This window comes from Dermacentor andersoni, chromosome 9 (genome assembly GCF_023375885.2).
Source record: "Dermacentor andersoni chromosome 9, qqDerAnde1_hic_scaffold, whole genome shotgun sequence".
Lineage (NCBI taxonomy): Eukaryota > Metazoa > Arthropoda > Arachnida > Ixodida > Ixodidae > Dermacentor > Dermacentor andersoni.
In genome coordinates this window covers 35,127,577-35,154,446 of record NC_092822.1, presented here as the reverse complement: position 1 = coordinate 35,154,446, position 26,870 = coordinate 35,127,577, and the positions used below count along the sequence as shown (strand labels likewise).

General features: G+C 47.4%; 1 protein-coding gene across 1 annotated transcript; it reads left to right on the top strand.

Moving 5' to 3' along the window:
* The first annotated feature begins 309 nt into the window (after window positions 1–309).
* Window positions 310–26,416, top strand: LOC126527671 (uncharacterized). The gene is made up of 2 exons (XM_050175528.3): window positions 310–814; window positions 22,272–26,416. The coding sequence occupies exons 1-2, from the start codon at window positions 530–532 to the stop codon at window positions 23,520–23,522; spliced, it is 1,536 nt and encodes a 511-aa protein (XP_050031485.1). The 5' UTR covers window positions 310–529; the 3' UTR covers window positions 23,523–26,416.
* Window positions 26,417–26,870: the final 454 nt, after the last annotated feature.

Below are 26,870 nucleotides of genomic sequence, written 5' to 3'. Positions count from 1 at the left end.
TGTGTTATTATATTTCTGAAGGAACAAATAATACGAACGCGAGTCTTGCAGCGCACGAACAAGTTCTCCGGGCTGCATAAAGGTATTCCTGCGACTTACTGCAACCATGTTTATGACTCACGTTTACGGGCATCATCATGAGCCCCGTAACAACCCAGGACAGCTGTATCTCTGTTTAAAAAGAATTGCAATCTCTCTTAATTGTATCATCAAATGAACTGTGCTTTCTGGGGGGACTTTGCTGTGAAGATCGAAAACGAAACTGCCAAGCTATCGCACGCCGGCCCAACGTACTGAGGGGTCGCCACAATATAATTTTCGACGCCATTTGCGGGAAAACGCGGGGTTGAAACGTTAAAAACTTTGGAAGCTCCAAAACCATGCGGTACACGGACGTGGCGATCTAAGGCGGAGTTCGAGCCTTCGGTTTATTTTCCGTCATTCGCCATTTTAGACGTTCACCTACCAGTGACGAGAGACTTCAACGATTCGTGTGAAAAAGACGGTGCGGCCGTTCTCTTATACGGATATGCCGGGGTATGCGTATCGCCTCTGTGGCTTCGCCAGCGGAGTCGATGGGAGACCTGTCAACTTCAAAGAACCCCTGCCCCACGCCCGTGTCTGCGGTTTGTGCGGCTTCGTGCCTATGGAACTAGCAGTGCTACCTTGCCTTCACCTCTTGTGTCGTTCTTGCCTTGGAGGCTGTGCACAGGGCGACGGCGCTGCCTGCTGCCCCATGGACAACACGTCCTTCCAGGTGGACAAAGAAGTCCAGCTTCTGTCGCCCCCTCGCGTCCACTTGGCGAAACAGCTGGTAGGTGCGAGTGCCCTAACGCCGGTATCATTTTCTTACGTCTCCCTCGGATTCGCTTAGACTTGAAAACGTGAGTCAAACGCTACAAGGCCTCCTGTCACAAACCGCGAAGAACTCTGCTGGGTTCAGCCAGAGCTCGCAAAATTGTGTTCTGCTAATGTGCAAGCGTAAAAATATCGTAGGTGACAAAGGGCGTAGTAGCTACCAGTGGCCTAAGCAGAAATTTATTTCGCGGGGTGAGGGGGGGGCGTTCTCCGCCGAGCATGGCCCCCCATTCTCTCTCTCTCTCTCTCTCTCTCTCTCTCTATATATATATATATATATATATATATATATATATATATATATATATATATATATATATATGTGTGTGTGTGTGTGTGTGTGTGTGTGTGTTTGTCTGTCTGTCTGTGTGCGCGCGCGCGCGTCGAGGTCGTACACCACGCAGACACTCATAGCACTCCCCAGACAAGAATGCTTTAAAACAAGGATGTGCACGTTTTTGCATTGCCGAAACAACACTTCTAACAAATTTTTTTAATTGCTAGAGCATGCAGCCACTTCGCATCAAATTATGCTATCATCCTAATGCTATATATAAAAATGATAGTTAAAAAAACTAAAATTAACTTTGCTAATTGATGCATTTCTATAATGTATTTCCGTGACTGAGCTGGTACATGACTTGGAAAACAAAACCGCTAAAACGGGACCAAATGAAAATAAGGCGGCGCACCATCATGTCTCTTCTTGTTTGCAGGTGAGACTTGTTTGCAAGTCGCCTATCACTCAATTGCGCTTTCGGCGTTGTGGGCATGCTATATTCTATACATATATAGACTTAAAGATACAGGAATGAAGCCTCGTGCTAGAACTTCGATAGTATTTTATGATGCAAGTTTCACTCACTTTCAGTGACATGCTGTCCGACTTGTGAAGAAGAAGCTCGAAGCGTGCAGACGTGCTTTGCATTGGCTCCGTGATTTCAAATTTTCCAAGCGTCCAAAATCTCCTGTTACCACTGGGATCAGCAGAATATATTTCTAAACATCAAGGTGATTCTACGGAACCGAACTTCGGTGAGCCGCAGTTTTAAGACCAACGAGAGCCCTATTCGTATGGCCACGCCGACGGTAGGGTTAGCCCTGACACCGAACGCTGGCGCGCGGGAGCTCGGAGACCCGCAAGCAGCCACCGTGTCTACGGTGAACTGTGGGGGCGACCCAGCCCGCAACGCTACGATCGTGGGAAACCCAGGCACCATTGACCACCAACCCACCGACACCGAAACCATGGAAGTTGTATCCGAAAGTCACCCGAGACCCCTGCCTGACGAGGCCTTGCCTGGGCCGTCTCCCGTCCTCGGAGCAGCTCCACAATCAAGAATCTCAGTGGCAAATGGTCGTTTCCCTTCATCGGAAACGCCGTCTTCAAAAACAGCAATCCACTGGTGAGGAAGACCCAGTCGGGCAAACACCGCCATCGAAAGCCACACCGTTAGGGCTAGCTTTAACCCAGGCACCAGCCGCCGCCGCGAAAGCCATGTCGCAAGCTACCTGCGAAGAGCGCGAAGCCGGAACAGCTATTTCTGAAGACGCGGCTGCAAGGAGCAGGCCTCGCCGACGCGCGCCTCCACTCCCGCGCACTGACATAAAAATCATTATCCGCCCGACCCCGGGCCTCATAGTTCGAAAACTACAGACCCACCAGGTGGCCAAGGCGATCGTCCAAGCCACCGGAGGTGCGCCGACCTGCAAGGGGGATGATTTCATCGTCCGCCTGCGACACGGCTCGAACATCATCATCGTGAGCACCCCTCACGAGGCCACGGCGGCCACCCTCATGAAAATTGTAAGCCTCACCTTTCATGGACGATCACACCCTGTGAAGGTGTATTTATCAACACCGGAGGGCCTGCTTAAAGGTGTCGTACACGGCATCAACGCAGGTACCGGCGAAGAAGAGCTTATGGCGAATCTTCGGGTCCGCACACATGGAGTCCGCATCGTGTGGGCTCGTATGCTCGGACAATCCCAGACAGCCCTACTCCACTTCGAGGGACCCCAGGTACCTAGATTTGTGTAGTACTACGGCGGGGAGATGCCTTGTCGAGACTACCAGCCGACAAGGCAGTTCTGCTCCATCTGTAGAATCACCGGACACTGACCAAACGTCTGCCCCAACCCAACGGTTCGTGCGTGCAACGTTTGCAACCACATTAACCCAGACACCGGACACACTTGTATTCCGAAATGCGCCCTGTGTGGAGGGGCCCATCTCACGGCCGCAACAGAGTGCAACAACAAGCTCAAGCGCATTCCACCCAGATGGAAGCCTGCCTCCACCACCACACCCAAAACCCAACGACAGCCCCGCCCGGTCACTCAGTCGACCAAGGCGGCTGACCTTCGCCCGCGATGGTTCAGCTCCGAGCGGGAAGACTCCGACTGCCCGGAATCTTCGAGCATCTACGGATCCCGGTCCGGTTCCAACCCAAGGTCCAGGTCCCGCTCCTGCTCTCGCCCCCGGTCTCACTTTCGGTCGCCCAGACGGCGATCTCGGTCGACGCCCAAACAAGGACAGCAGGCAGCACCAGCCACCGCAGCACTCAAAGACAAGGGGCCCCAGCAACACCACCGAAAGACCAAGGAAGCCTCACTCACGAGGACTACCACCAAAGAACACGAGGTAAGCTGGGCAGCAGTAGCCTTCCCCTCGTATAAAGAACCACAGACGCCACCATCTGTTAAATTGGAACAGGAACTCGCCACCATGCGCTCACAGATACAAACACTCACACAAGAAAACAGACAACTCAAACAAGTGATACAGCTCACACAAATACCACAAGAAATGGCTTCACACAAGGACATCATTGACCTACAAACCCATGTCGATGCCATCCGCACCCAGATGCAAGCCTTCATGGACGCTACACGCGCCCAGTTGGAACAAATAACACAGCCTGCAATACAACGCACAGATGCAGCAATAAAACACATGGAAGCCACTGTAGACAGCAAGCTTAGGAACCAGCTTCACTCCACAAAACTACGAAAGACGCTACGACAGAACCTTTACAAGGCCACACCTGTGGCAGCACCGAACCAAATCATAACATCACTGACCACAACGTCCAACAATGCCTAGACCATACAGGCAAGTCAAAGAAAACTTAGAAATTTGGCAATGGAACTGCCGTGGGTACTGGAGGAAGAAAGGGCTGCTGACACAATTGATCGCCCATTCCTCAAAGCCACCGGGGGTCATAGCCCTACAAGAGCCCGGTACCCGACCAACACTACATGGCTACGAGGAATACCACACAAGTCAAGACGACAAGTGGAAGGTAGCCACACTAGTAGACAGAAACATCACAACCATACAACACAAACTCATAGACGACGTGGACATATTACATGTACTTCTCGAAATAATATACAAAGGCAACCAGAAACAGAGCGCCTTCATCCTCAACATTTATTTCCCCCCCAGCCAAAGGCGGGCAAACAGGAAAACTCTTTGGGGACACCCTCTGCCTCGCTAAAAACAGTCCCTTGGTAATCATAGGCAACTTCAACGCTCAGAACACGCCATGGGGGTACCAGAGGCAGGATTGGAAGGGTCTCCAGCTACAAACACTAATTGAACAGTGTCACCTCACACTCATCACAGACCCGAACATACCGACGAGGGAAGGGAACAGCGTAACACGCGACACCACTCCCGACCTCGCCTTCATCGCTCAAACCACGCGAGCCGAATGGCTCAACAGACTCGAAAACCTAGGCAGCGATCACTACATACTAAACATAACACTACAGACTGGACGCCTATGCAGGCAGATCGGCACAGATAAATTCACTGACTGGAGAAAAATCAGGGAAGCCCAAGAACAGGACGCCGACACAATCACGAACCTGGAAGACTGGTGCAACAACCTCCGTCGACATAAACAACGCCACACAAAGGAAATCGCCAGAACGGAAGAGACCCCAGAGGTGGATCCCCACTTACTACACCTGTGGGATGCCAAACGGGGCCTTACGCGCCGCTGGAAAAAACAAATATAACAGGAAACTGAAGACGCGCATAGCACAAATAACAGCGGAAGCAGAAGAATATGCCATGCAACTCGCCTCAGCGAACTGGTATAGATTCTATGACTCCTTCGGTGGCACGCTGGACACGGCCAAGACGTGGCACATCCTCAAAGCCATCCTGGACCCCACCAAAACCAAAGGAGAAGGACACAGGGCTCTGGAACGGTTACTACACACCTACCCAGGCAGCCAACAAGACCTCATCGATGCTATCAAGACCAAGTGCTATGGAGATCCCACTCCCACACAACCATGTAGGACACCCTACACAGGACAACCCAACCCACCAATGCATGAACCTATCACCGAAAACGAATTGAGAGCAGTCATCGCAGCCACCACCCGTAACACAGCAGCGGGCACGGACCAAATCACAAATTCGATGATCAGAAACCTGAGCGACAAGTCTATCTCCGCGCTCACGGCTTTTCTCAACCAACGCTGGGAACAAGGTACGGTACCGGCGATGTGGAAACACGCACGAATAATTATGATCCCTAAACCGGGCAAGAAATTGGCAGTTGAAAACCTCAGACCGATATCGCTCACGTCCTGCCTCGGCAAGGTGTACGAAAAAATTATAAACACGAGACTACAGAGACACTTGGAAGATAAGAAACACCTGCCGGACACCATGTTCGGTTTCCGCGCAGGCCTGTCCACACAAGATGTACTACTCCAAATCAAGGAAGAAGTCCTCAGTAACGTTTCCCGCAGCGGCGAACACGTCCTTCTAGCAATCGACATAAAAGGGGCTTTCGACAACGTCAGCCACCAAGGAATCCTAGAAGGGCTGGCCAACACCAACTGCGGCGAGCGAACGTACAAGTATGTTCAGAGCTTCCTGAGCCACCGCACGGCGGAGCTGAAGATGGGAGAGATCCAACAAGGGCACACCACCAGGTGCTGTCATCTCTCCCATGCTGTTCAACGTCGCCATGATCGGTCTCGCAAGCAAACTGCAGGACGTAGCAGGTCTTCGGCACGCAATCTACGCAGACGATATAACACTCTGGACCACAACAGGGTCCCTCATTGAAAAAGAAGAACGGCTGCAAACTGCAGCAAATCTCATCCAAGATTACGTCAGCCAACGGCGTCTACAATGCTCCCCCGAGAAATCTGAGCTCCTACGAGCCTGGCGAGGCCGGGGTAACCACACAGTCCCCACAGACCCAACAAGAAGAGTCGAGGTACACCTCAACGGGGGCCTCATACCAGAGAAGCCATTGCTGAGCGTGCTGGGCATGTGGCTGCAGTCCAACCAGCGCGCCACACACACCCTTACCCTCCTCAAAAGCAGTGTCAAGGCGATATCGCGCATGATCTCCCGCGTAGCATCCAAGAACAGAGGCATGAAGGAAAGGGACACCTTCCGACTGGTCAGTAGCCTGGTGGTGAGCAGAATAACATACAGCCTGCCTTACTACCACCTCACACAGTCCGAGACAAAGCAGGCCGACACACTTTTGAGGATGGCTTTGAAGACCGCTGTCTGCCTGCCGATGAGCACATCGACTGAAAAATGATTGGCGCTAGGGTTGCACAACACCCTCAGCGAACTGACAGAAGCCCATTACGTCTCGCAACAACAGACTTGCGCGGACTCGCACGGGCGGGCAGGTCCTACAAACCTTGGGGTTCCCAGCAATAACAACATGAACCCAAGAAACCTGCTTGATTCCTCGTCACGTCCAGGACAGGTTTCACGTTGCCCCGATACCACGCAACATGGACCCTAACCTACACTCCGGCAGGAGGAGAGCAAGGGCCCAGTACATGGAGAAAGCGTTCAGGTTCAATACAACGGCCCGTTTTACGGACGCCACCATGTATGGGATGAACAACAAGGGCACAGTTGCAGTGGCATGCGACCACCGAGGCCACGTTACCTCCGCGGCATCGACCCGCCCCTGCACGATTATGGAAGCTGAAGAGCTGGCCATTGCGTTAGCCATCCGCGAGAGCCTACACGCAAACCAACCACTGACGATCCTCACAGATTCCCAGCAGGCCTGCCGCAACTTCCTACAGGGTAGAATTGGAAGACCTGCTGCACAAGTCCTAGCCGGAATACTCAAGGAGGACTCTGAGGACTTCACCACCCAAATCATCATCTGGATACCGGGCCACAGTGGCGTCACGGGCAACCTGCAAGCCGACAGAGCAGCTCGAGGATTTGTACATAACCGAGCACTCATCATGCCGGCTGCAGAAGACCTGGACCCTGTCGACCTCGAGTATTCAGCCATTGTGAACTACCACAGAGGGCGTCGTTTGCGATATCCACCACCCCATCGAAACCTAAAGACAGAAGATGTGCCTGGCGTAGGCTCCAGACAGGCACTGACACGAACCTACACATATTACATCGGATGCACCCCACAGCCTACAGGGACGAATGCCCATGGTGTGGGGCCACACCAACCCTATACCACATTGCGTGGGAGTGCACACTACACAACATAGAACACCCAGACACGAACACCACGAGGGAACAATGGGAGACACTGCTGTCCAGTTCGGCCCTCGACGACCAGCTCAAGCTGATAAAGAGAGCTGAGAAGATGGCAAGAGCCAGCGGAGCCCTGGACTAAGGGCCTCGACCATTAGTGGTTTTTCTGATTATTCTTTTAATAAAGTTTATCTATCTATCTATCCATCCGACTTGTTTGAAGAAATGTATGGAAGTAACTTGTGATCATGGTATTGTAGTCATCACGTGATGCATATCGTTATTTGACCACACTCGGGAATTGATGAGGCACACAGTATGAAGCAGGGTTGCTTCCTCTTTAGAAGCCTTGGTGAAAATTATGGCATCTATAGTTCGCAGTAAAATAAGGGCCAGCTGGTAGCTCCCAGAGATTTGAATGCGTTGTCTCCTGACATCTGTCAATTCTGAAAATGGCAGGACGTTTAGTTAGGATGAGCTCCCCACAGCAAGCAGCACATGTTATGACTCGGTAGGTGTGCCTCAGCTAGGCAACTGGCCACGGCCGTATGGTGTTGAGCGATCGGGCAGTGACGAGATGCTCTATGTACATAATTATCCACCAGCTTCATTCTTGACAACCTTCATGCGCGTCCCCCCTCCTCCTCGTATCCATTACCCCCCCCTTCTTAAAATTCTTTTCTGTTGGTCATTGTCACACTCCTCAACATTCACTGGGTTGTTGAATGGCATGGCAGCTGCTAAGATTCCTATATTTCGGTTTCTGCATGGACTTTTAGGGCATTCACCTACCTGCCCTGCCACCTGTTTGTTGCAGCAGTTTCTTAGCTTCCCTGGCCCAGCACCTCCCCTCCTTGATATAGTTTGCCTTGCACAAATCAGCATTCTGTGGGTTTTCCTTTCTTATCCTGATTCTTGCCCTGTTCTAAAGCAAAGCTTCCTTTGCCTCTTTGACTTTCCCACTGCTGCTGGCGTGGCTGTCTGGCACACCATGTCGTGGGGTGGTTCAGAGCATGTGTATACATGACAGGAGTGCGGCAGAGAGGAAAGGTGATGCGAGAAACTCGTTTGAACCTTTGCGCTGCGTCGAATATACACAATGCCCTCCGGAGCTCTCTGGTCATAGCCACATTAGCCTCTTGACAGCTGTAATTATCCGTGACCCCCTCGCAAAAGCATTGATGAAATTGCAGTGCTCACCTTTCTACTAGCGTGCAAGCCTATAGGGAAACTTGATAAAATGATAGAGAGGAGGGGAGAGAAAGCAGAGAATCGGTATAACCAGTCTCAAATATATGCAGTTTCGAAACGAGTCAATAACAGCCTTGCCACTCTTCGCTTGCAGTTCCCATAAAGGGGGGGAGGCGATGACGTGAGAAGGCAAAGAAACGCTGCTACTTACACACGACAGCGGTTGCAGGCAAACAAGATAAATTTAAGTTCAAGGTACGGTACGGTGCGTTTCTGCCATTTTTGAAAAATAAACACTGTGCAAATTTGTCAAGTGGACAGCTTGTGCTGTGCATGCAGAAGCAGAGCTGCATTAAAGTGCACTGTAGTGTCTAGACGACCCTCCTGAAGTGGTCACACATCAAATCAGTACTTCAGTACATCAAATCAGTGCCTGCCGTGGTAGCTTTGAGGCTATGGCATTGCTGGAGGTTGCGAGTTTGATCCCGACCGCAGCAGCCGCATTTTGACAGGGGCAAAATAAAAAACACTCATGCACTTAGATTCAGAGACTTGTTAAATAACATCACGGTGTCAGAATTCATCCGGAGACTGCCACTATGGTGTGCCTCATAATCTGATTGTAGTTATAGCACGTATAGGCTCATAATCCAATTCAAGTTTAATACTTCTACCACGATGCAAGGTGCCATGTGAGGTAATAAATAAGCTAAACCCTCTCAGAAGTTATGACTATGGTGCACAACGCCTCCAGCAAACACCTCTCCCTGTGTGTTCCGTGTATTATGCAGATGAACAGCAGTGGTGCACACAAGGTAATGTTTAACATCAACTCGCCACTCTCATGTTGGAGTAAACATTGAATAAATTATGTTTGCCATCATCACTGCTAATTATCATCAATCAAAGCAAACAGCACAGAAAGCTTCACTTACATCGATTCCCACAGTGCATGGGATCCGCATATTTTTTTCATCCTTAACAGCGTGTACAGACTTGCCTAACAGCAAGCTCTTCTCAAGTTTATTAACTTAATGAAAGTCAGAGATATGCGGAAGAAAAAGCCGAAAAAAGGAGGGTGCTTATTATGCGTATCCTAGACAAGCAAGTCGCATTATTTTTGGAATGCTTTTTTTCTGTGCATTGTGGTCGACTATTTGGTCAAATTCCAGAAATTAGAAGCTCTTCGATGACACGACGGACTGGTGGTTGAGGGCATTCCTCAAGTTTTATGCACGTGCTCATCCCACCTTTATCTGTGTGTGGAATATTCAGCACTGATTCACCCTCAGCAGTTATGGTTAAGACGATCTGGGATGAGTTGGAGGCGCACCATGAGTGGGGCCGCAATGTTCTGTACATTCAGAGCACGTCGAACCACAGCCGGCCTGAAGTGCACGCATACGTTCTGTGCATGTACCCCAGACCGGCCGTGTTCAGACTTGTCACTAATTTTTGGTGCAAACACATGGCTTGAAAATTTATCTGAGTGGCTTGATGCTAATCGATTAGTTTTACACATATTCAAAACAAAATACATTGTTTTCTTTTGTATTAACAAGCCAGTGAACAGTTTTTGCAGTTGAACATCATTAAGTCAGATTGTACAGCATGTTTCTGAACGTAAGGTTCTTGGAGTACTGTTCCATGAGAACCTGAAATGGACATCACTCATTAATCACCTTAGAAGTAAAACTGCACAGGCGATTCTTTTTTTTTAACAGATATTTCACATTGTTGCCAAAGCATCTAAAATGACAACATTTTTCAGTACCATTAATTCCCAGTTGAATTGTTTTTTAGTCTTGGGCCTGTCATCTGCAGCTGCATCGCACAGCTTGTACATAACATAAAGAAAGGCATTCGATTTAATGAAAATTTTTTTAGGTATGTCCATATTCAGAAATCTTAAGAGCTCCACTGTACTTTATCTGTTCAAGCTTTATATAGCCTATGCTTGTCAGAAGTAATATTTGCCCAAATAAAGAGTAGTAACCAAATAGTTTTTTTTCATATTGACACGTTGTAGTGATGGTGAATAACACAGCAGCAATAAAAATTGGGCCCCTCGGCTAACCCCCTTTCTTCTCGTGTACAGCAGCAAAAATGTATCGCGAGGCTGACTCTTATTGGGCAAATTTGTGCCCCTAAAAGCAAGCACAACGATAGCTGCGAGCATAGTTGGCAATGGTCAAAAATCCGATCTGCGGCTCAAGCAAGTTACATGTACGCATGGTAACAAAACTCCCATAGAAGCCCATACATCCTGCAAGGGAAGCTTGATAATGATGATGATTTGTTGGTGTCTTTGAAACGGGGCAGAGACAGATCGTCGCCTAGCCTCCTTGAGCCATTCAGGCAATCAATGCTTCTCCTTATAGCATTCTTGCATACATCTCTTTAATCACTATCTACCTTGTACAGCTTCCTACGCTTGTAATGGATCCGGTCATATCAGTCTCTTCCCTGCTTTTTTTACACCAGTACTCTAAATGTCTCTTGCTTACCTCAACTGCCGACTGGTTGATACGTCTGTCTGCTTTAAATCCAAGCGCTTCAGGAAGTTGTACGTTATGTACCGGTCTCACTGGGTGAATGCCTTCGCATTACATTAGGATGTGCTGAGTGGTCTCCGGATTTTCGCTGTAGCAGACGCATGCCTAATCTAATTTCGAATATTTGCTCCGGTATGTTTTTGTCCTTAGGCTATCAGTTCGAGCCTCAAATAGCAAGGTGGTGTTGCTGTGAGGCTCTAAAGTCCTAGGGTCACTTTGCAAAAAAGCTGCTCCGCATGTGCAAGCGTACTGCTTGCGTGCGCCCCCTATATAGTTGGAAAGCTAGCAGACGTCTCCTTGCCTGGCTGGGCATCCTGGCATGCTCAGGCAAGCTCCCGTGTCCGCGTTTCTGAATGCCATGCCAGCACAGTGCGTTGCGTATGGATGTATGAACTATCACAGCAAGAATAATGTCGGTATTTATTGTTTTCGGTCTGAGTAGCGGTACCCCCTAACAACGTCATGGGGTGAATGCCATAAAGTGATCGAATGCGGACTCAGTACGGCAGGCACACGTGCAGTCAAGGATTTGCAGCGAGCACTTCATGACAGGTATACGTCATGAATTTTGGTCTGTATTGAGTCCTCTGTATTAATATTTTCCCTTCTTCAATTTTAGGCCAGCCTTCAAACTTTGCTAGCCACCCTGACTACATACAAACTGTTTTCGCAGGCACCCGAACTTCCAGACAGGCTGCAGTGCAGCGGTACGGTCGTTCGATAAAGAGGCATGCAGCAACATGTAAATGGCAGCAAAATAGAATTTTGGTGTGGCATGCGTGCGACGGTATCGGCTGTTGGTTTCAAAGCATGCTCTCGCACTCGGTATATGAGCTCGTAGCTCTCGACATCTGAACACAGGCATGCGCTGTTGACGTCTTGCCGGCTTAATACGCACGGCAGCTTCGGCTAATGGTCACAGAGTGTGCTCTTCGCTCGCTGTACGCTCATGCTCTCTGCATGCGGGCTCATCCGTCAGCTTACACCGAGTGCATTTGTGCACACCAGCTAACGTGCATTTTTATTGCGAGAGGAAATGAAAACCAAGGGCTGTACTTGCTAACAATTATTTTTAAAAATAAGCATGTCCTGCCGTCTCGCAGACCTCTATACGTCCAATAGCAGATAGATTGGCTACTTGATGCGACAAGTTATATGACAAATGCAATCTGTTGGAAAAAATGGTGCAAAGTCCACAATCATTCTATGCTACCTCTCAAAGTGCGAGATGAGTGAGTGATAAGAAGCAAAGGCTAGCCGACAGAATGCAGCCTGCTCCGACAGCTGGCGATGCGACAGGTTGCGTCTATCCAAGCCACTCCATTTGATCGCTGGGCTTCATTTTAGCTTTGTTTTTATAAATACACGTACGTTTTGCACAGGAATAAATGCGATTGTAATGCAGGTTGTTCAGCTTCTACAACACTGCAGGAAGAGAAAAGCAAGAGTCAATATACAGACGTCAAATCCAATGGGGCTGCAAGCTGCCCAAACAAAACCTACTTGCGGGTCACTAGCCCTCGGATTGAGCATAACATTTTTCATACAACCATCTTGTTTAAATACCCAACCACCATGGGCCTGACAGATGGTTGCGGTTGTTGAGTGCAGATAGCTCAACACATGGGCACTGGTGATCAAGCATCACAAAAAGTCACAAGTCCATCCCATGTCCATAAAAAATAGAATACAGCCTTCCTCCATTATTTTGACGTAAAATGACTAAACAAACAACGTAAGCCGAAATTCATGCAGTCAAACTCTGTCGCATAGGTAGCAACAAGGCGACGACGGGGAATGTTTTCCACACAAATACTCTCGCACCCAGCATCCCGAACACTTCCTCAGGCCTATGGCAGGGGCGCTCACTTTTTTGCAAAGTAAGAGGCGATTGGAAGATTGCCGGAAAAAAAGAAGTAGGGAAGCGACAAAAACAGAGACGTGCAAAAACAAATTTCCCAATAAGGGGTCAGAAAATTTAGTTATGGGAATTCATCGCGTGTTTCTTTTTCCTTTTTTTTTAAACCTAGGTATGACATTAGGCAGTAACAAGATCACGGGACCATGGCCTCGCATGTCGCAGCTACAAAAGGCCACAAAAGCACTGCTGCGATATTTGGATTGAGTCAGCGTCTGTGATCCGGACTGAATGACTGAACGATATCCCCAGTGGACTTTCTCTTCTTCTTTTAATCTTTCCGTTCCCTTTCCCCAGTGTAGGGTAGCCAACCGGGTTCAGTCGTGGTTAACCTCCCTACCTTTCATTTATCATTTGCTCTCTCTATAATAGAAATATCTTGGTGGCACAACCTACTGCCTCGTTTCAAAGGGGACGCTCATCCATCCATCCATCCACCCAGTAGAGTGAATTTAATTTATAAAGGTTAGGGGGAGAAAGATTGAATTCACTCGTATAGACCGTTGACTATTACATCGGTAATATACAGATTAGAAATGCAGACAAATAAGTTAAAGCTGTGAGCATGGGTAGAGAATAATGGCATTTTGGGAGGACTTCAGAATGGCTTCAGAATAGGTAGGTGTTTGGATAATATCTTATTCGTCCCTACTCAGTCTATTGAAATATCCAGAGTAGAAAAGAGACCGTTATATGTGGCCTTTTTAGACATTAGCTGAGCGTATGACAATGTAGCCCGCAACGTTTTGTGGGATATTCTGGAAGTGGAAGGCTTGGGCGACAATTGTATGCAGCTTTTGACAGAGATTTACCTAGAAAATACCGTTTGCATTGAAGGGGAAGGGATGAGGAGCGAGGAGTAAGTTGATATCAACAAGGGACTGAGCCAGAGGTGCCCTTTATCCCTACTGCTATTTATGATGTACATGGTGAGGGTGGAAAGGGCACTAAAAGGAAGTAATGTGTTTAATCGCTCATACAAACAGGCGGGTACAGTAGTAGAGCAGCAGCTTCCAGGTTTGTTTTATGTGGACGACATTGTGTTGCTAGCTAACAAGCAAAGTGATTTGCAACGTCTGGCTAACATCTGGACTGGAAGGCAAGAATTTAGGTTTGAAATTTAGTGTTAGAAAATCAGGTGTTATGGTGTTCAATGAAAACAGTGAACAGACAGTTGCAATACAGGGCCAGGAAATACCTTGGGCACGAGAATATAAATACCTTGGTATATGGATAAATGAAGGCAATAAATATATGGATGAAGGAAAAAAACCAGTCAAAAAACACAAAGGACAAGAAAAGATGCTCACAGATGTGAACATCTCTTCTTGTCCTTTGTGTTTTTTGACTGGTTTTTTCCTTCCACTATGTACCAACTGGCCTGGATTTCAGCCCTTCTGCAAAGATATATGGAAACAGGAAAAAATGATAACAGTAAAGGGGAAGAGAAATGCAGCCATAATGAAGCACAGAGCACTATGGGAATACAATAGGTACGAGGTGCTCCGGGGTATGTGGAAAGGGTTCCAGGACTTACTTTTGGAAATGCGGTTGTTTGCTTTAAATCAGGAGTACAATCAGGACTCGATCGGAAACAAAGGTCAATGGGATGCCTTGCATTGGGTGCTCATGCTCACGGGAAGACAACAAATGAAGCTGTGCAGGGTGATATGGGTTGGACTAGGTAGTTTTGAAGTTAGGGAAGATCACAGTAAAATTCATTATGAAGAACGACTGAGGAATACGAAAGGAAGTAAATCGGCTGGGAGAGTGTTGAGGTATCTGTACAGGGAAACATTGATTCACAGTGGAGGAAAAGAACTAGGAAGCTTACCAACAAGTATGTGGCCTGTATGGTGAGCAACATGGCAACAAAGAACATCAAGCAGAAAGTCAGAAAGACTGAGGTAATCTCATGGGTGACGGCAATGGAAAAGAAACCTGCTATGAGTAACCACTCAAGAGGAAAAACCAAATAAGGAAAGAAACAATTTATGGTAACTCAAAGGGAAGCACATTACTTTTCGAAGCGAGATCAGGATGCCTTAGAGCACACACTTATAAAGCGACATACAAGAAGGAAGAAGCATGTGCTTGCTGCGATAAAGCAAGGGAAACAATGGAGCATGTTTCATTAGAATGTGAAGATATCTGCCCAGCGGTCGATTTAGGCATCTCTCACCTCCTAGAAGCCCTTGGGTTCTGTGAGAGCAGGGGGAAAGTAAACATATCCACAGTAGATCTTACACTCTAAGAACAGTTTACACCCTTTGGAGTGCCCCTTCTGCCACACAACAATAATCGTCATCTGCCCTGATGGGTTTGCTTTCTTTAACGCTGCGAGCCCGGAACTTTCCAGTAAGGGGCACTCCAAAGGGTGTAAACTGTTCTATGCTGATAACGCGCATGCCGTTCGTTATTGGAAAGTTCCGGACCCGCAGCGTTAAAGAAAGGAAACGCATCAAGGCAGATGACGATTATCGTTGTGTGGCAGAAGGGGCACTCCAAAGGGTGTAAACTGTTCTTAAGAGTGTAGTAAGCTGCTGTTGGAAGATTGGTGGAAGTAGGAAAACGACAAACTACGGAGGCGTGCACAACAGAAGTTCAGAATAGGGATTCAAAAAGTTTGGTTATGGGAATTCGTCGTGGTTACTTTTTTTTTTTTCGTTTTTAACGTAGGTAGGACATTAGGCAATGTAATAAGAGCTTGGTGGCACAACCCACCACCCCGTTTCAAAGGCGACGCTTATAGCATCCATCCAACGAGTATCCAGTGCGATAGTACATAGAGTTTCTCACTACATTACATAGAGGGAAATCTGGCGCTGCTGCGCTGTGGTATGCATGGGAATGCCGGTATATTGTGGATTCGGATTGGCATCGTTCTTGTAGAGACAGGACACCTTGAAGACGCGCTTGTCAAGTACCGTTCCGTCTGTCACAATGATTCATTTTCTACTAGAACAGCACGTGAAAAGCTGTTTTAGCTTTATTATTACGCGAAAACATGTTTTGTTTAACTATGAGAACTTGTTATTGTGTGTACGACTACATGTTACGTAAAAAGTATCAGCGGGCCGCTAAAGTTGGAGGACAGACGACAAGGTTCGCGCTCGCTTTGAAACAGTTGGTCGTCTGTTCTTGATTTTCTTCGCTTGGTCATGCATCGTGGGTGAGTAAAGATGTAATATGCGTGAATGGAAACATTTTATGAAGATTTTACTTTGAAAACGTGTTATTTGCGTAGCCATATCCACGTTTTAGACGAAGCCTCTTACAACACCAGCCAACACGAGCCTCGCAGACACATATACCGTCATTCCCATGACGGCACGGTGCCCCCTTAAGAAACTCCCATAGACGGTGGCGCCAGATTACCCTCTAGGTGTTATAGTGAGAAACTCTATGCGACAGTATGCTATCGCGCCCCGCACGCCAGATGTTGTAGTTGAGAGAGGAAGCGTGCGAGGTTGAGGGTAAGCCGAGAAGGATGGTGGCTTGATGCGCGCGCGTGCGTGAGAGATCACTTGATAAATCGCACGCACACGGGTTCAGGGAGGCGGGGGGGGGGCAGGCGTTTCCACTAGTCCGGCCACAGAACACCTATGGTCCGGCTGTTCGCCAGCCGCACCCTCCTTTAGAAGTGATCCCCGGCGGGCCGAGATTGCAAACGGCTGCATGTTCATAGCTGTGTTCGCGCGCGCCTGGCGCTGGAGGTCGCGTGATCTCAAGTTGCGGTGACGTGTTGGAAGTGAGAGACAGCAGACGCGGCCGTTTTACGCTCTTCCCGCCAACATCGGAAGAGCGAGTGTTCGTGGTCTTAATTCCACTGAGATGTGTTCTTGTTTGCTCCTGCGCACGTGACATCCATGCGTGCTTTACTGTAATTACTGTAAGCGAATGTTTACTGTAATTTATACGAATACAACGAAGGCGCCAAATAAAACAACGGACGAAGGAAGGCGACACGGGACAACCATTAACATCTGGGCGTCTTAATTAGTTCTTGACACAGGATTAAATAGTTGCTGCCAAGGACCAGAACAACAAGAAGAAAAAAAAAACAGAGCAGTCATCTGTATCGTACAACGAAAACACGATACAGGGCAGCTTATATATAATTGCCGCTCCCAAGATACGTCAGTTCCTTTGTCGATAGAGAAACTGAGGGTTCACTGATACAAGCATCACCACGCTTCTTGATCTCAAGCGCTTCCAATATCTCCCTTATCAGTTGATCATCTGCTCTGTTCAAAACACGGGTTCCATTAAAATCTGGAATGCACTTGTGAGCCCTGCAATGCGCACTAATGTGACCGGAGAGCTGGTTTTCCATCCTATATCGATGCTCATACAATCTGTCATTTAGACATCTGCCCGTTTGGCTTACGTGTTTTCGTTGTGCGATGCAGATGATGGCACTGTTTTTTTCTCGTTGTTTTGATCCTTGGTAGCAACTATTTATTCCTGTGTCAAGAAATAAAATGTTGAGTTAGTGCGCCAACGCGGTTGTCCGGTGACGCCTTCCTTCGTCTGTTGTTTTATTTGGCGCCTTCGTTTTAATCATGTATAACCAACTCGCCCACCAGCACGTGCTCAGTGTAATTTATGCAGCCTATGAAAGTACGAAGCTTGCTTCGTGTACCTATGTATACTTTGCTATCACTATCGATGCTACTTTTGGGCGAAACAGGAACTCTTTTCCTTCCTCCACGATTTCAGGTAATGTTTCATAATTGTATTTTGACCGAATTTATTGTCACGTGGTAGTGACGAAGAAAGCAACAAAACTGTGAATGGCGAAACTAGTGTCTTATTGGGCGAACCTGTGCCCTCAAAGACAGGCTACACACTAAAAGAACAACGGTAGCGGCAAACACAGTCGGCGATGGTCGAAAATCTGATCTGCCGTTCAAGCGTGTCGGCTTTTATACATGAGTCACCAAATGTTGCAGAGTCCCACATGTAATCAGATTACACAAGCTTCGGTGACAACAGAACCATCGATAACATTCGAGAAACATCCGATACATGCGGGCACGTCCCGCGCTGAGCGATAACATTTGTTAAGCGGTGAAAAGCGCTCCCCCGTAAAATATATTTTTTTTTATCACAGTACCTACCGCGCCAGTTTGGCATTACGGGGGTGGGGGGGAGGGAGCAGTTAATACAGAACACATGAAGATAAAAATTGCAGTTCAGGGCAAATCGCTGACGCAAAATAAAAGATAAGCAGACCATAATTGTACATGCGTAAAGCGAAACAGAGCAGTTCTGGTGACTCAAGCACAAAGTGCAAAAAAGAAACACAAGATAAGTGCACGTGTCAATATGACGCTCTGCTCTTTGCTCGCGGGTGTGGGCAGGGTACGTTGTCACCCTAGCTTCCACAGCGTTGCACCGTAAGTACAAAACGGGACTAATGTGTTCGCTCACCTCCGAGGTGCTATCTGAACACCCTTTAATTCCGCCGTGTTGTCGAATTCGATCAGCGATGGTGGCATTTTAAGCCAATCGGAGAGGCCACGCAGCAGCCCTCTGGACCAATCGGAGATGACAAGATGGGCCGGAATTTGACATTATGGCAAGATTAGCAACCCTGCGACTTCATTAGAAAATTACGGCAAACTATGTAGCACTTTTTCTCTTGCGCTGTGACGAATTCGTATAATATCAATACAATTTCGTCTTGTACGTGCGGTGCGCTTTGCGCGAGGCATAGACCACCTTTGGCGACCGAGTAAGTGGCGGTGCTACATCGCGCAATCGAGTTACTATTTGGGAAATGCATTAATTGTAATTCTCATCCCACCTATATCCGCAATTGTACGCTCTATTTATTCGTGCTTTCCAAGAATTGGCGTGTAGATATGCCAAAAATTATGTTAACAGGTTCGGCGCTTAGGTTGGCGTGTATACTAGATTAGGGGTATTACATAATTCCATCCTTGCCTGCTTTTGTGCTATTTGTCCAGTGCGTGAATTTCGAGCGCCTTTAGGTGGTCGCCATGTTTTTATTATGATGATGATGACGGTGAAGGGGACTGTCGGCCACAGCGCCTTTGCCGTTATCAGTCGCCTGTGGTGGCTGGTTGCGAAAACGCTGCAGCTGTCTTGTCTTTGAATGCCGGTAAGATCACAAAAATCTACCACGGAGATAGTTCAGCGGCAGCTCCCTGCGGCATAGCATCATCTACTTCAACAGAGCTACAGCGTCGTCTGCTTCACTGCAGTTGCATCATTCAGTTGGCCAAGATTTTTTTTTTCTGCGAGATCTGCCGAACTATACATGTCTTTTAGGGCTTGAGGCATTGTATTAAAAATACTAGACATCTGGTGCGCTAACCCTGCTCTCTCTCCCACTCACATTTTTTTTTCATGACGTGTATCATATTTGTGCCACGCGCGTCACCACCGTGTAATGTCTACGCTCGTTACAACGAACCCGCGTACAGTAGACTTTTTGATATAACGGACCATATTTCAACCTTAGTTTGCTCTAGCTACCTATTTTATTTATGCAACGAAAGAAGTTCACTTTTAACAGACCGTGCTACAACGAACTATTGGCTACAGCGGACGAAATTAGCGGCAATGTTTGTCAAAATCGGGCGTTTAAAACGGACTTTTGCCCTCTCGACAGGGGCTGACAACTGACTTGCGAGGGTCAGCCGACGATCGCGGCAATGCGCCGCGCTGTCCTTCGCGTGCGAGGCACCGGGGAGGGGGGAGGGTATAGGTGAGAGAGAGCGGGGTTCGGCTGCTGTTTACGGCGCAGGCGCCGTATCTTGAAAGCGATCTGCAATGTGGACAAAGTGTGCCCAGTGCCGGTAGCTTCGTATGCGCTGTGCTTTCGACATTTAGAAGCGAGAGACAGCACGAAGGTCAATTCTCTCGCATGCTGCTACCGCGCTTCCCCACTCCAACGACAGCAACTTTCCGCGGTCATCGAGCGAGATGCGTTCATGTTTACCTGTGGGCGCGCGACACCGTGTTTGTTCATTTAGTTCAGCTTTATACGGCCGATGAAGCTATCCCTACTTCGCATAGCTGTCTACTAATTTGCTATCGCAATCGATGCTTCAGGTCTCGGGTGAAACTGCTACTCTTTTTTCTTTTTTTTTCCTTTGGACATTCATCGCTCACTCTTTTCACTAAGGTTGTTACAAATAGCAACCAGTTTCGGGTGTGAAGCGTTTCAGATATTATGGACTTCGGATAAAACAGACATTTTTTTATCGGATTATCAGCGTCCGTTGTAACGAGAGTGGACTGTACTATGCTGCATTTTTGCCCTGCTTTGTAATCTGGATCGTCGTGTGATTTTAGCAAACCATGATCAATATGAGCGCAATAAAGTTATTCTCTATGTTTGGCAAGCTGCATGCAGTCGTTCGGGAAGCTTTAGCTCCTATGTGTTTACGTAAGACTTCGACATGAAGCAAGCATGAGCAGCATTTCACGCTGACAACGAACACACTCAGCAAAATAACCAATTACTAGTCCAGTGCAGTGTGCACGAGATAAAGCATTAAATATTATGTCGCATATGTAGCCAGTTACAGGCGCTTCATTAATAATTTTCTCCCTCGCAGCAAGTAGTAGGGAACACACTATTATTTGCGTATCCATTTACCACGTCGCTCAAAGGAGCACCACCTCTGTTAGGAACGGCTGAATATGCTTCTCACGGGGCTGACTGTGGGCATCGCACACTTAAGCAGTTCAAGCACCCATATATCGTGCGAAAGAAGAAAAAAATTCAAGCGAGGAATTGACGCGTGCGCAGCCCCGTTTTCGTGCACACTAGCCAAATGCTGTGTTGTCTTTTCGAGGTCACGAGTACTCGAATGCGGCTCATTTGATCATGTGCCTGAATAACACACGGCACGAAAACCGTCAAGTTCCGTGCAGTCTTGTTTATTTGCCATAACCTCTTCAGTCACGGCGTACACATTTGTGGACGCGACTTATTTTTGCCATTACTGTGCCGTGGTTGCAAGGAATAGACAACGAACATTAAGCATTGAGTAAATTGAACGTTCTGCTTTCCTCAAGTGCACCCCCTTCACTTCTGAGAGAAATTTATCGCTTTTGACGACTGCTTCGGTGAAGGCAATACCGTGTTTCACGGGACGTTTGAAATGGGGTGTTTCGGTAGTATTTTCGAAAGGTGTTTTTCCCTTGTTGCAATGCTTGTGCCAAATAATTAACCTGTGCATGTAATTTGAGCGGGTGATTAAATTTTTTTAATAAAGAGACGTAGCATTACTGACTGTACAATAAATGAATATATAATTACCAAGTAATTATAGCAGCTCTCTATAAAATGCACCATCATTCTCGTCCCGCCTTGACTTGGTTTCTATGGAGCCTCCAGCCCCTTGGCATAAAATTATGTAAATTTTACATGTTTATCGACAGCCGAACATAATTCGTGACTTAAGGGGATAATAGAACATTCGCTGCTCAAGTTGTGAATTCGACATGCGCACCCGAAAGCTTTCTGCTTACGTTTCTTTCGTATCCAAAACTCAGTTTTTGGTAAGGGTTGATCTCCATGGGCTTTTCGTTCTGAAAGTGATTTGAGCAGACTCAAAACAGACTGCCGAAACATCGTAGACGGCACTGTTTTATGCGTTTATCGCAGGCCCGCAGCACAGGTGCTCTAAAGGCACACTACCGCGTAGTTCACGATAAAATCAATATGCAACCAAGTAAGGTTGATGGGCACTAAGTCTCTTCTATGTAAAGCCACTAACCTATAGTTTCGTTTCTCAGGCACAGCAGGACCCTTGTATTCACTTCACACCACACCTTCACATCAACTTCACACCAACTTCTTGTGTCTTCCGTGAACGTTGAATGAGGGGTTCTTGCATGAACAGCTTCCTCGCTTTCTCATTGTTGGTGCAGTCAGCGACAGCACACTGCTGCTCGGATGGTTAACCTTGGTACATCCCGCTCAGAAGATGCGGCAAGAACACATCCAAAGCAGTAATAAGCAGATGCGGAAGTAATACGTCTGAAACACTACATCCATACATCCGAACATGCACTGCAAGTACAGCCAATTTCTCCTGTGTCCCACAGTTCTCACCATAGGGCAGCACCTGGTGCCAAGAGTAGCGGCGTGGCTGAGACTGGCAATGTGAGGCTATAAAACAATTTGGCCTATATGATGTGCAAGTGATCTCCCCCTTCCCCCTCCTTTTTTTCCATTTCCCTGTTATAGGTGAGCTGTTGGAACGCCAGCAATGGCTGTGGCTTCGAGGGTCCTGTCGGAGAACTGCTGGAACACTTTGAGAAGCACTGCTCCTTCCATGCCACCACCTGTCCCCGCTGCCAGGAGACTGTGACGCGCGGCAACCTGCCAAGTCACTACGTTGCTGGATGCGACGTCGTCTCCAAGCCGCGCATAGACGGCGGAGGCGACACGGCTGTCCTGACGCAGACGGACGAACTGCTGAGCCAAAAGGCAGGTCAATGCTCGTACCACGACTTGCTAACTTCCATACAGAGCCAAATCAACGAGCTGGCGGAGGCGCTCACTGGCTTCAACGCTGCGATCGTGGAGCGCGACCATCGGGAACTAGAGCTTCTTCCCGGCGCCACCACTGAACAAGGAGCACAGCTGGGCACAGATCTAGACACCATCCTGGCGGCGTTTACAAAAACTAGCGCTGCACTTACTGAGCGTTTCGACAGTATGAACTGCTCTCTGCTTCAGGAAGTGGCCTCGGCCCTTACGCGGGCCCCGGGTGGCGAGACACTCTGTGGTAGTCCCACTAGAGTAGCAGTGTGGGAGCAACAGGGATGCGGGGATTCTGGCGTGATTAGTGGCGCTGTGTCGGGCGTAGACGTGGGTGCCCTGCTGGCGGCGTTAAGCGAGAAGATTACGCAGCGCCTAGACAACTTGAGCCACTTTCTTTGCCATGAGGGGACGATCTCGCGGTTGCCAGCAGACGGAGCTAAAAGCAAAACGGTCGCGGCTAAAAGTGTACAGACTTGCCCGGACGAGAGTGCGTTGTCACCAGCCGTATTCAGCAACAGCAGTGGCCCCAACAAGGAACTCGTGGCTCTCGTTGTAGTTCTGGATAAGTGGCAAAACGATCCTCTCTGCTATCAAATGACGAGTGGCATTGATGTCGTTATTGGCAACATTAGTGCTAAAGTGGAGGTGTCATTTTATGTGTTGAGAGGGGCAAACCTGGTTGCGGTGTACGCAAAATTCTACGGGAGGGACGTGGACAAAGTGTACAGAAACGTGCCGCTTATACGTAAACTTTGCTCTAACGACCGCCACTCACCTCATGTCAAGGCATGGATTATGCGACGGGCATATTACCAAACTGGATGTCCAAATTTCAATTCGATGAATGGGGTTCTCCTGTTTGTGTGCAACCTGATGGAGCCTGGAGAGAGTGATGAAAAGGGAAAGATAGAATTCATCATCGAATATGATTTAACCACTGAAGAACAATGAACCACCATTTATCATTCGGATGTCTCATGCCTTTTCAAGGAATAAAGCAAATACAAAGCTAATAAAGGAAATATAAGACCAGCCTATTATAAGTGGTTATTGCTCTACTGCCGTTAGGAATCTTACAAAATGTTTCTTCCTATAAAGCCTTTTCAAACGACAAAGCTAATGCAAACAAGTTTAGCTTTCGATGCAAAGTGGAGGTTTGATCTAAGGGCCAGGATTCTGTGTAGTGTTCTCAATTATTTGAAAGTGTGCAGAGAATTGTGATCAACGGGCAGTTCATTTCTTTGTGGAAATCTTTATTTGCAATAGAACACCATCTCATGTAGCTTCTTCTCCCCCCCCCCCCACCCACACACATACATCACTCACCTTTTTATGTATTGTGCGAAATATTCATTCACTAAATTTTCCGAATGGGATTGGCAACACTTCAATCAGCCTGAAACGCAGGCAGGATTTCAAAAGGCGTATTCAGGAAGAAATAGCAATCAAGTAATAAATTAGGTGTTAGATTCAGCAGAGATACAAGCAGTCATAGAGACAATGCTTAGTCAAGGAGTAGATCTATCTTATCTTATACTGATCTGTATAGCTATCTCAGTACCTATAAAGATTTCATGTACAATTACCTTATTTCTCCTGAAGAAAATCAGGTAAAATAAGGATGTCGGGCAAGGGGACAAAACGTCTTCATTGCTGTTCTTGGACTCCAATGATATGTTATTCAACTTATCTTCTTGCGGTGAATGAAGGTCCCACACCTCTTAATTCCAGAAAAAATGCTGACAAGCCTCAGAGCAGGCCTAATAAGTTAGCTTTCCTGCAGCCAATTTTGGCTTCGTTTCTATTATGTCACATAGCGACTTGGAAGTTAGCCTCGTTGGAGTAGGAGACTGCACCATTCAGACACTGCGGGGTGCTCATTGGCCACCTATATGCTGCTGCTCACTGGGAGGGCTGATGCAGCAGCATAGCAGACTGATTGAACATTCATGAGCCAACTGCCAGCATTGATAAGGGTGCATGAAGTATATTCTAGACCAGCTCCCAGCATATGTTGATCATAAGATATCCTAGCGATTGCTGTGATGTCACTGTATTCTCAGAACCACCTCAAAGCATAAATCTCGGGATATAAGCCTAGAGTTGGCATCATTGAATCAAGGATCCCCGTGAATCGAGCTGTGTTATGTTCATTCTCTCGCAGTATAACGGGAATTATGTAAATGATGTAGACCATGTTGTGTTACAAGACTTGGTAAGATGGCGACGTCTGCTAAGAGAAAAGTTCACTGTGTACAGGACTGTTTATTCTATGTTTTGCCCTGCTATCTGCGTTCCTAATTTATAACGTGATCTTATGTGCGCACACAAGTGTTTCTTGCATTTAGGTCATCTTTCATCACTTCAGTGAATTTCCGATCCGGATGATACTTGGCTGGACTGCATTGAAGAATTACCGGCATATTTCCGACTATTCACATTTCGCGCTAGCAAAGACAAGAGATTCTCTTAACCCTAGATAATGTACTGGCAAGCTTATCAGAGCACCAGATATAGTTTCATAGCTTTTCTACAGCCTGTTTCGGTTTCATTTCTAGTGCAGAAGGTAGTTGCGTGGCGAGCAGGACATTGGCAGGATGTCAACATGCGCTCCCGTTCACCATAGGAGTCAAGCGAGGGATTTGGTGTGAGTGTAAATACCCCGCAACGTTGAATTGAATTCTGAGGTTTTGTGCCGAAACCACAATTTCATTATGAGGCACACCGTATATAGTGGAGGACTCCGGATAACTTTGACCACCAGGGGTTTTTAACGTGTCCGCAATGCACGGTGCATGGGCGTTTCAGCATTTTGCCCTCATCGAAATGCGGCCGCGGCCACCGGGATTTGATCCCGCGACCTTGTGCTTAGCAGCGCGACACCATAGCCGCTAAGCCACCACGGCGGGTGCTTCGCAATGTCCTTCTCCCATGTATGTGTTTACCTCCTGCGTCATGATCGCCAAACCCTAGAAAAAACACTGGCAAACATAATTTAATGTAATACTTTCTCTGCAGCTAATTTTGGTTTCGTTTCCCTGGAGGTCATTACAAAAAAAAAAAAAAAAAGCCATTCCACTCTGTGAAGGCGGTTGACCAGGCAAGCTGTTTAGCATATGACACGGAGGTGACACATAATTTTGAAGAAAGGAACGAACTGATTTATTGTCTACATGGGTGGCCATCGTGACGAAAGGTATGCACACTAATTTATTGTCTTGCTCCTTGGTCATTATTTCACTCGCAACTGCAATCGCATTTTTTGATAATGTCAAATCAGTTGCAAGTACGCCGCTGGGTGGTCGGTTGGGCCGGATCTGTGTGGCATCGCAAATGATGTCTGCAACACGGAATGCCTAAACCGCTCCATTTTCAATGTGACGACAGTTTTCGAGATGCTGTTCTGTATGTTGTATGTGTGATGAAATATGATTTAAGCACTTTTCACTTCACTTTTCTGAGCGCTTGTAGCCTCTGCCTTACAGGGCAATGAGCCATTGCATTTTTTGCTTACATAAGGGAGCATGAATGGTTACGGGGTTATGACTCATTGATGATGATAGTTTTTGTTCGCACAGAACAAAAATGTACGTAACCCTAGCCGTGTGCAGCTTTGCTGTAAAACAGGGAATTTGTTGCTGCCTGTCCAATCTGGTGTTGTGACCGACCGCATACATGAACGCTAATTGAATGCATAGTAAGATCACTTGCGGATGCAGATAGACGGCAAGACGTCACATTGCCGTAATTTGCGACATATAAGCCTAAGTTGACCAATGTATTTCGTGATCTTTCTACAGGCATCCATTAAAGCACCTCCAGGACGTTTTCTGCCTACCACTTGGCGAAGTTGTGTGGATCAAGGGGCTTTTAGCATTTGTGTTTTTGTCACGCCTCATAGTGTGATGCGTGCCAAAATTGTAAATGATGTATGACGCTTGGAAGCAGTCAGTGGTTCAACTGGAACTTTCTTCTAAAACATGTACACGAATGCAACGCCGACTTCTTAAAAGGTCTTTACTGAGTGCAGATTGATATGGGGGTTTGTGGGATCTGGATATATGGCCACTTTCATTTCAGTTTGAGGCCTTCTGGTGTATTATAAGGAAATTTCCATCAGCCAGTCTCGAAGCGCTAGTTGCCGTAACAATTAATTCCTGAATTTTTGGATATATCTCACGGGAGCCACTTCGCGATGCAAAGTCCCCTAAAGTGTGTCCACGAAAATGGTGAAGAGTGAAACTGCTACGAACTGCCGAAACTGCTAGAGCTGTAGTTCAGAGGAGGCATGGAGACATG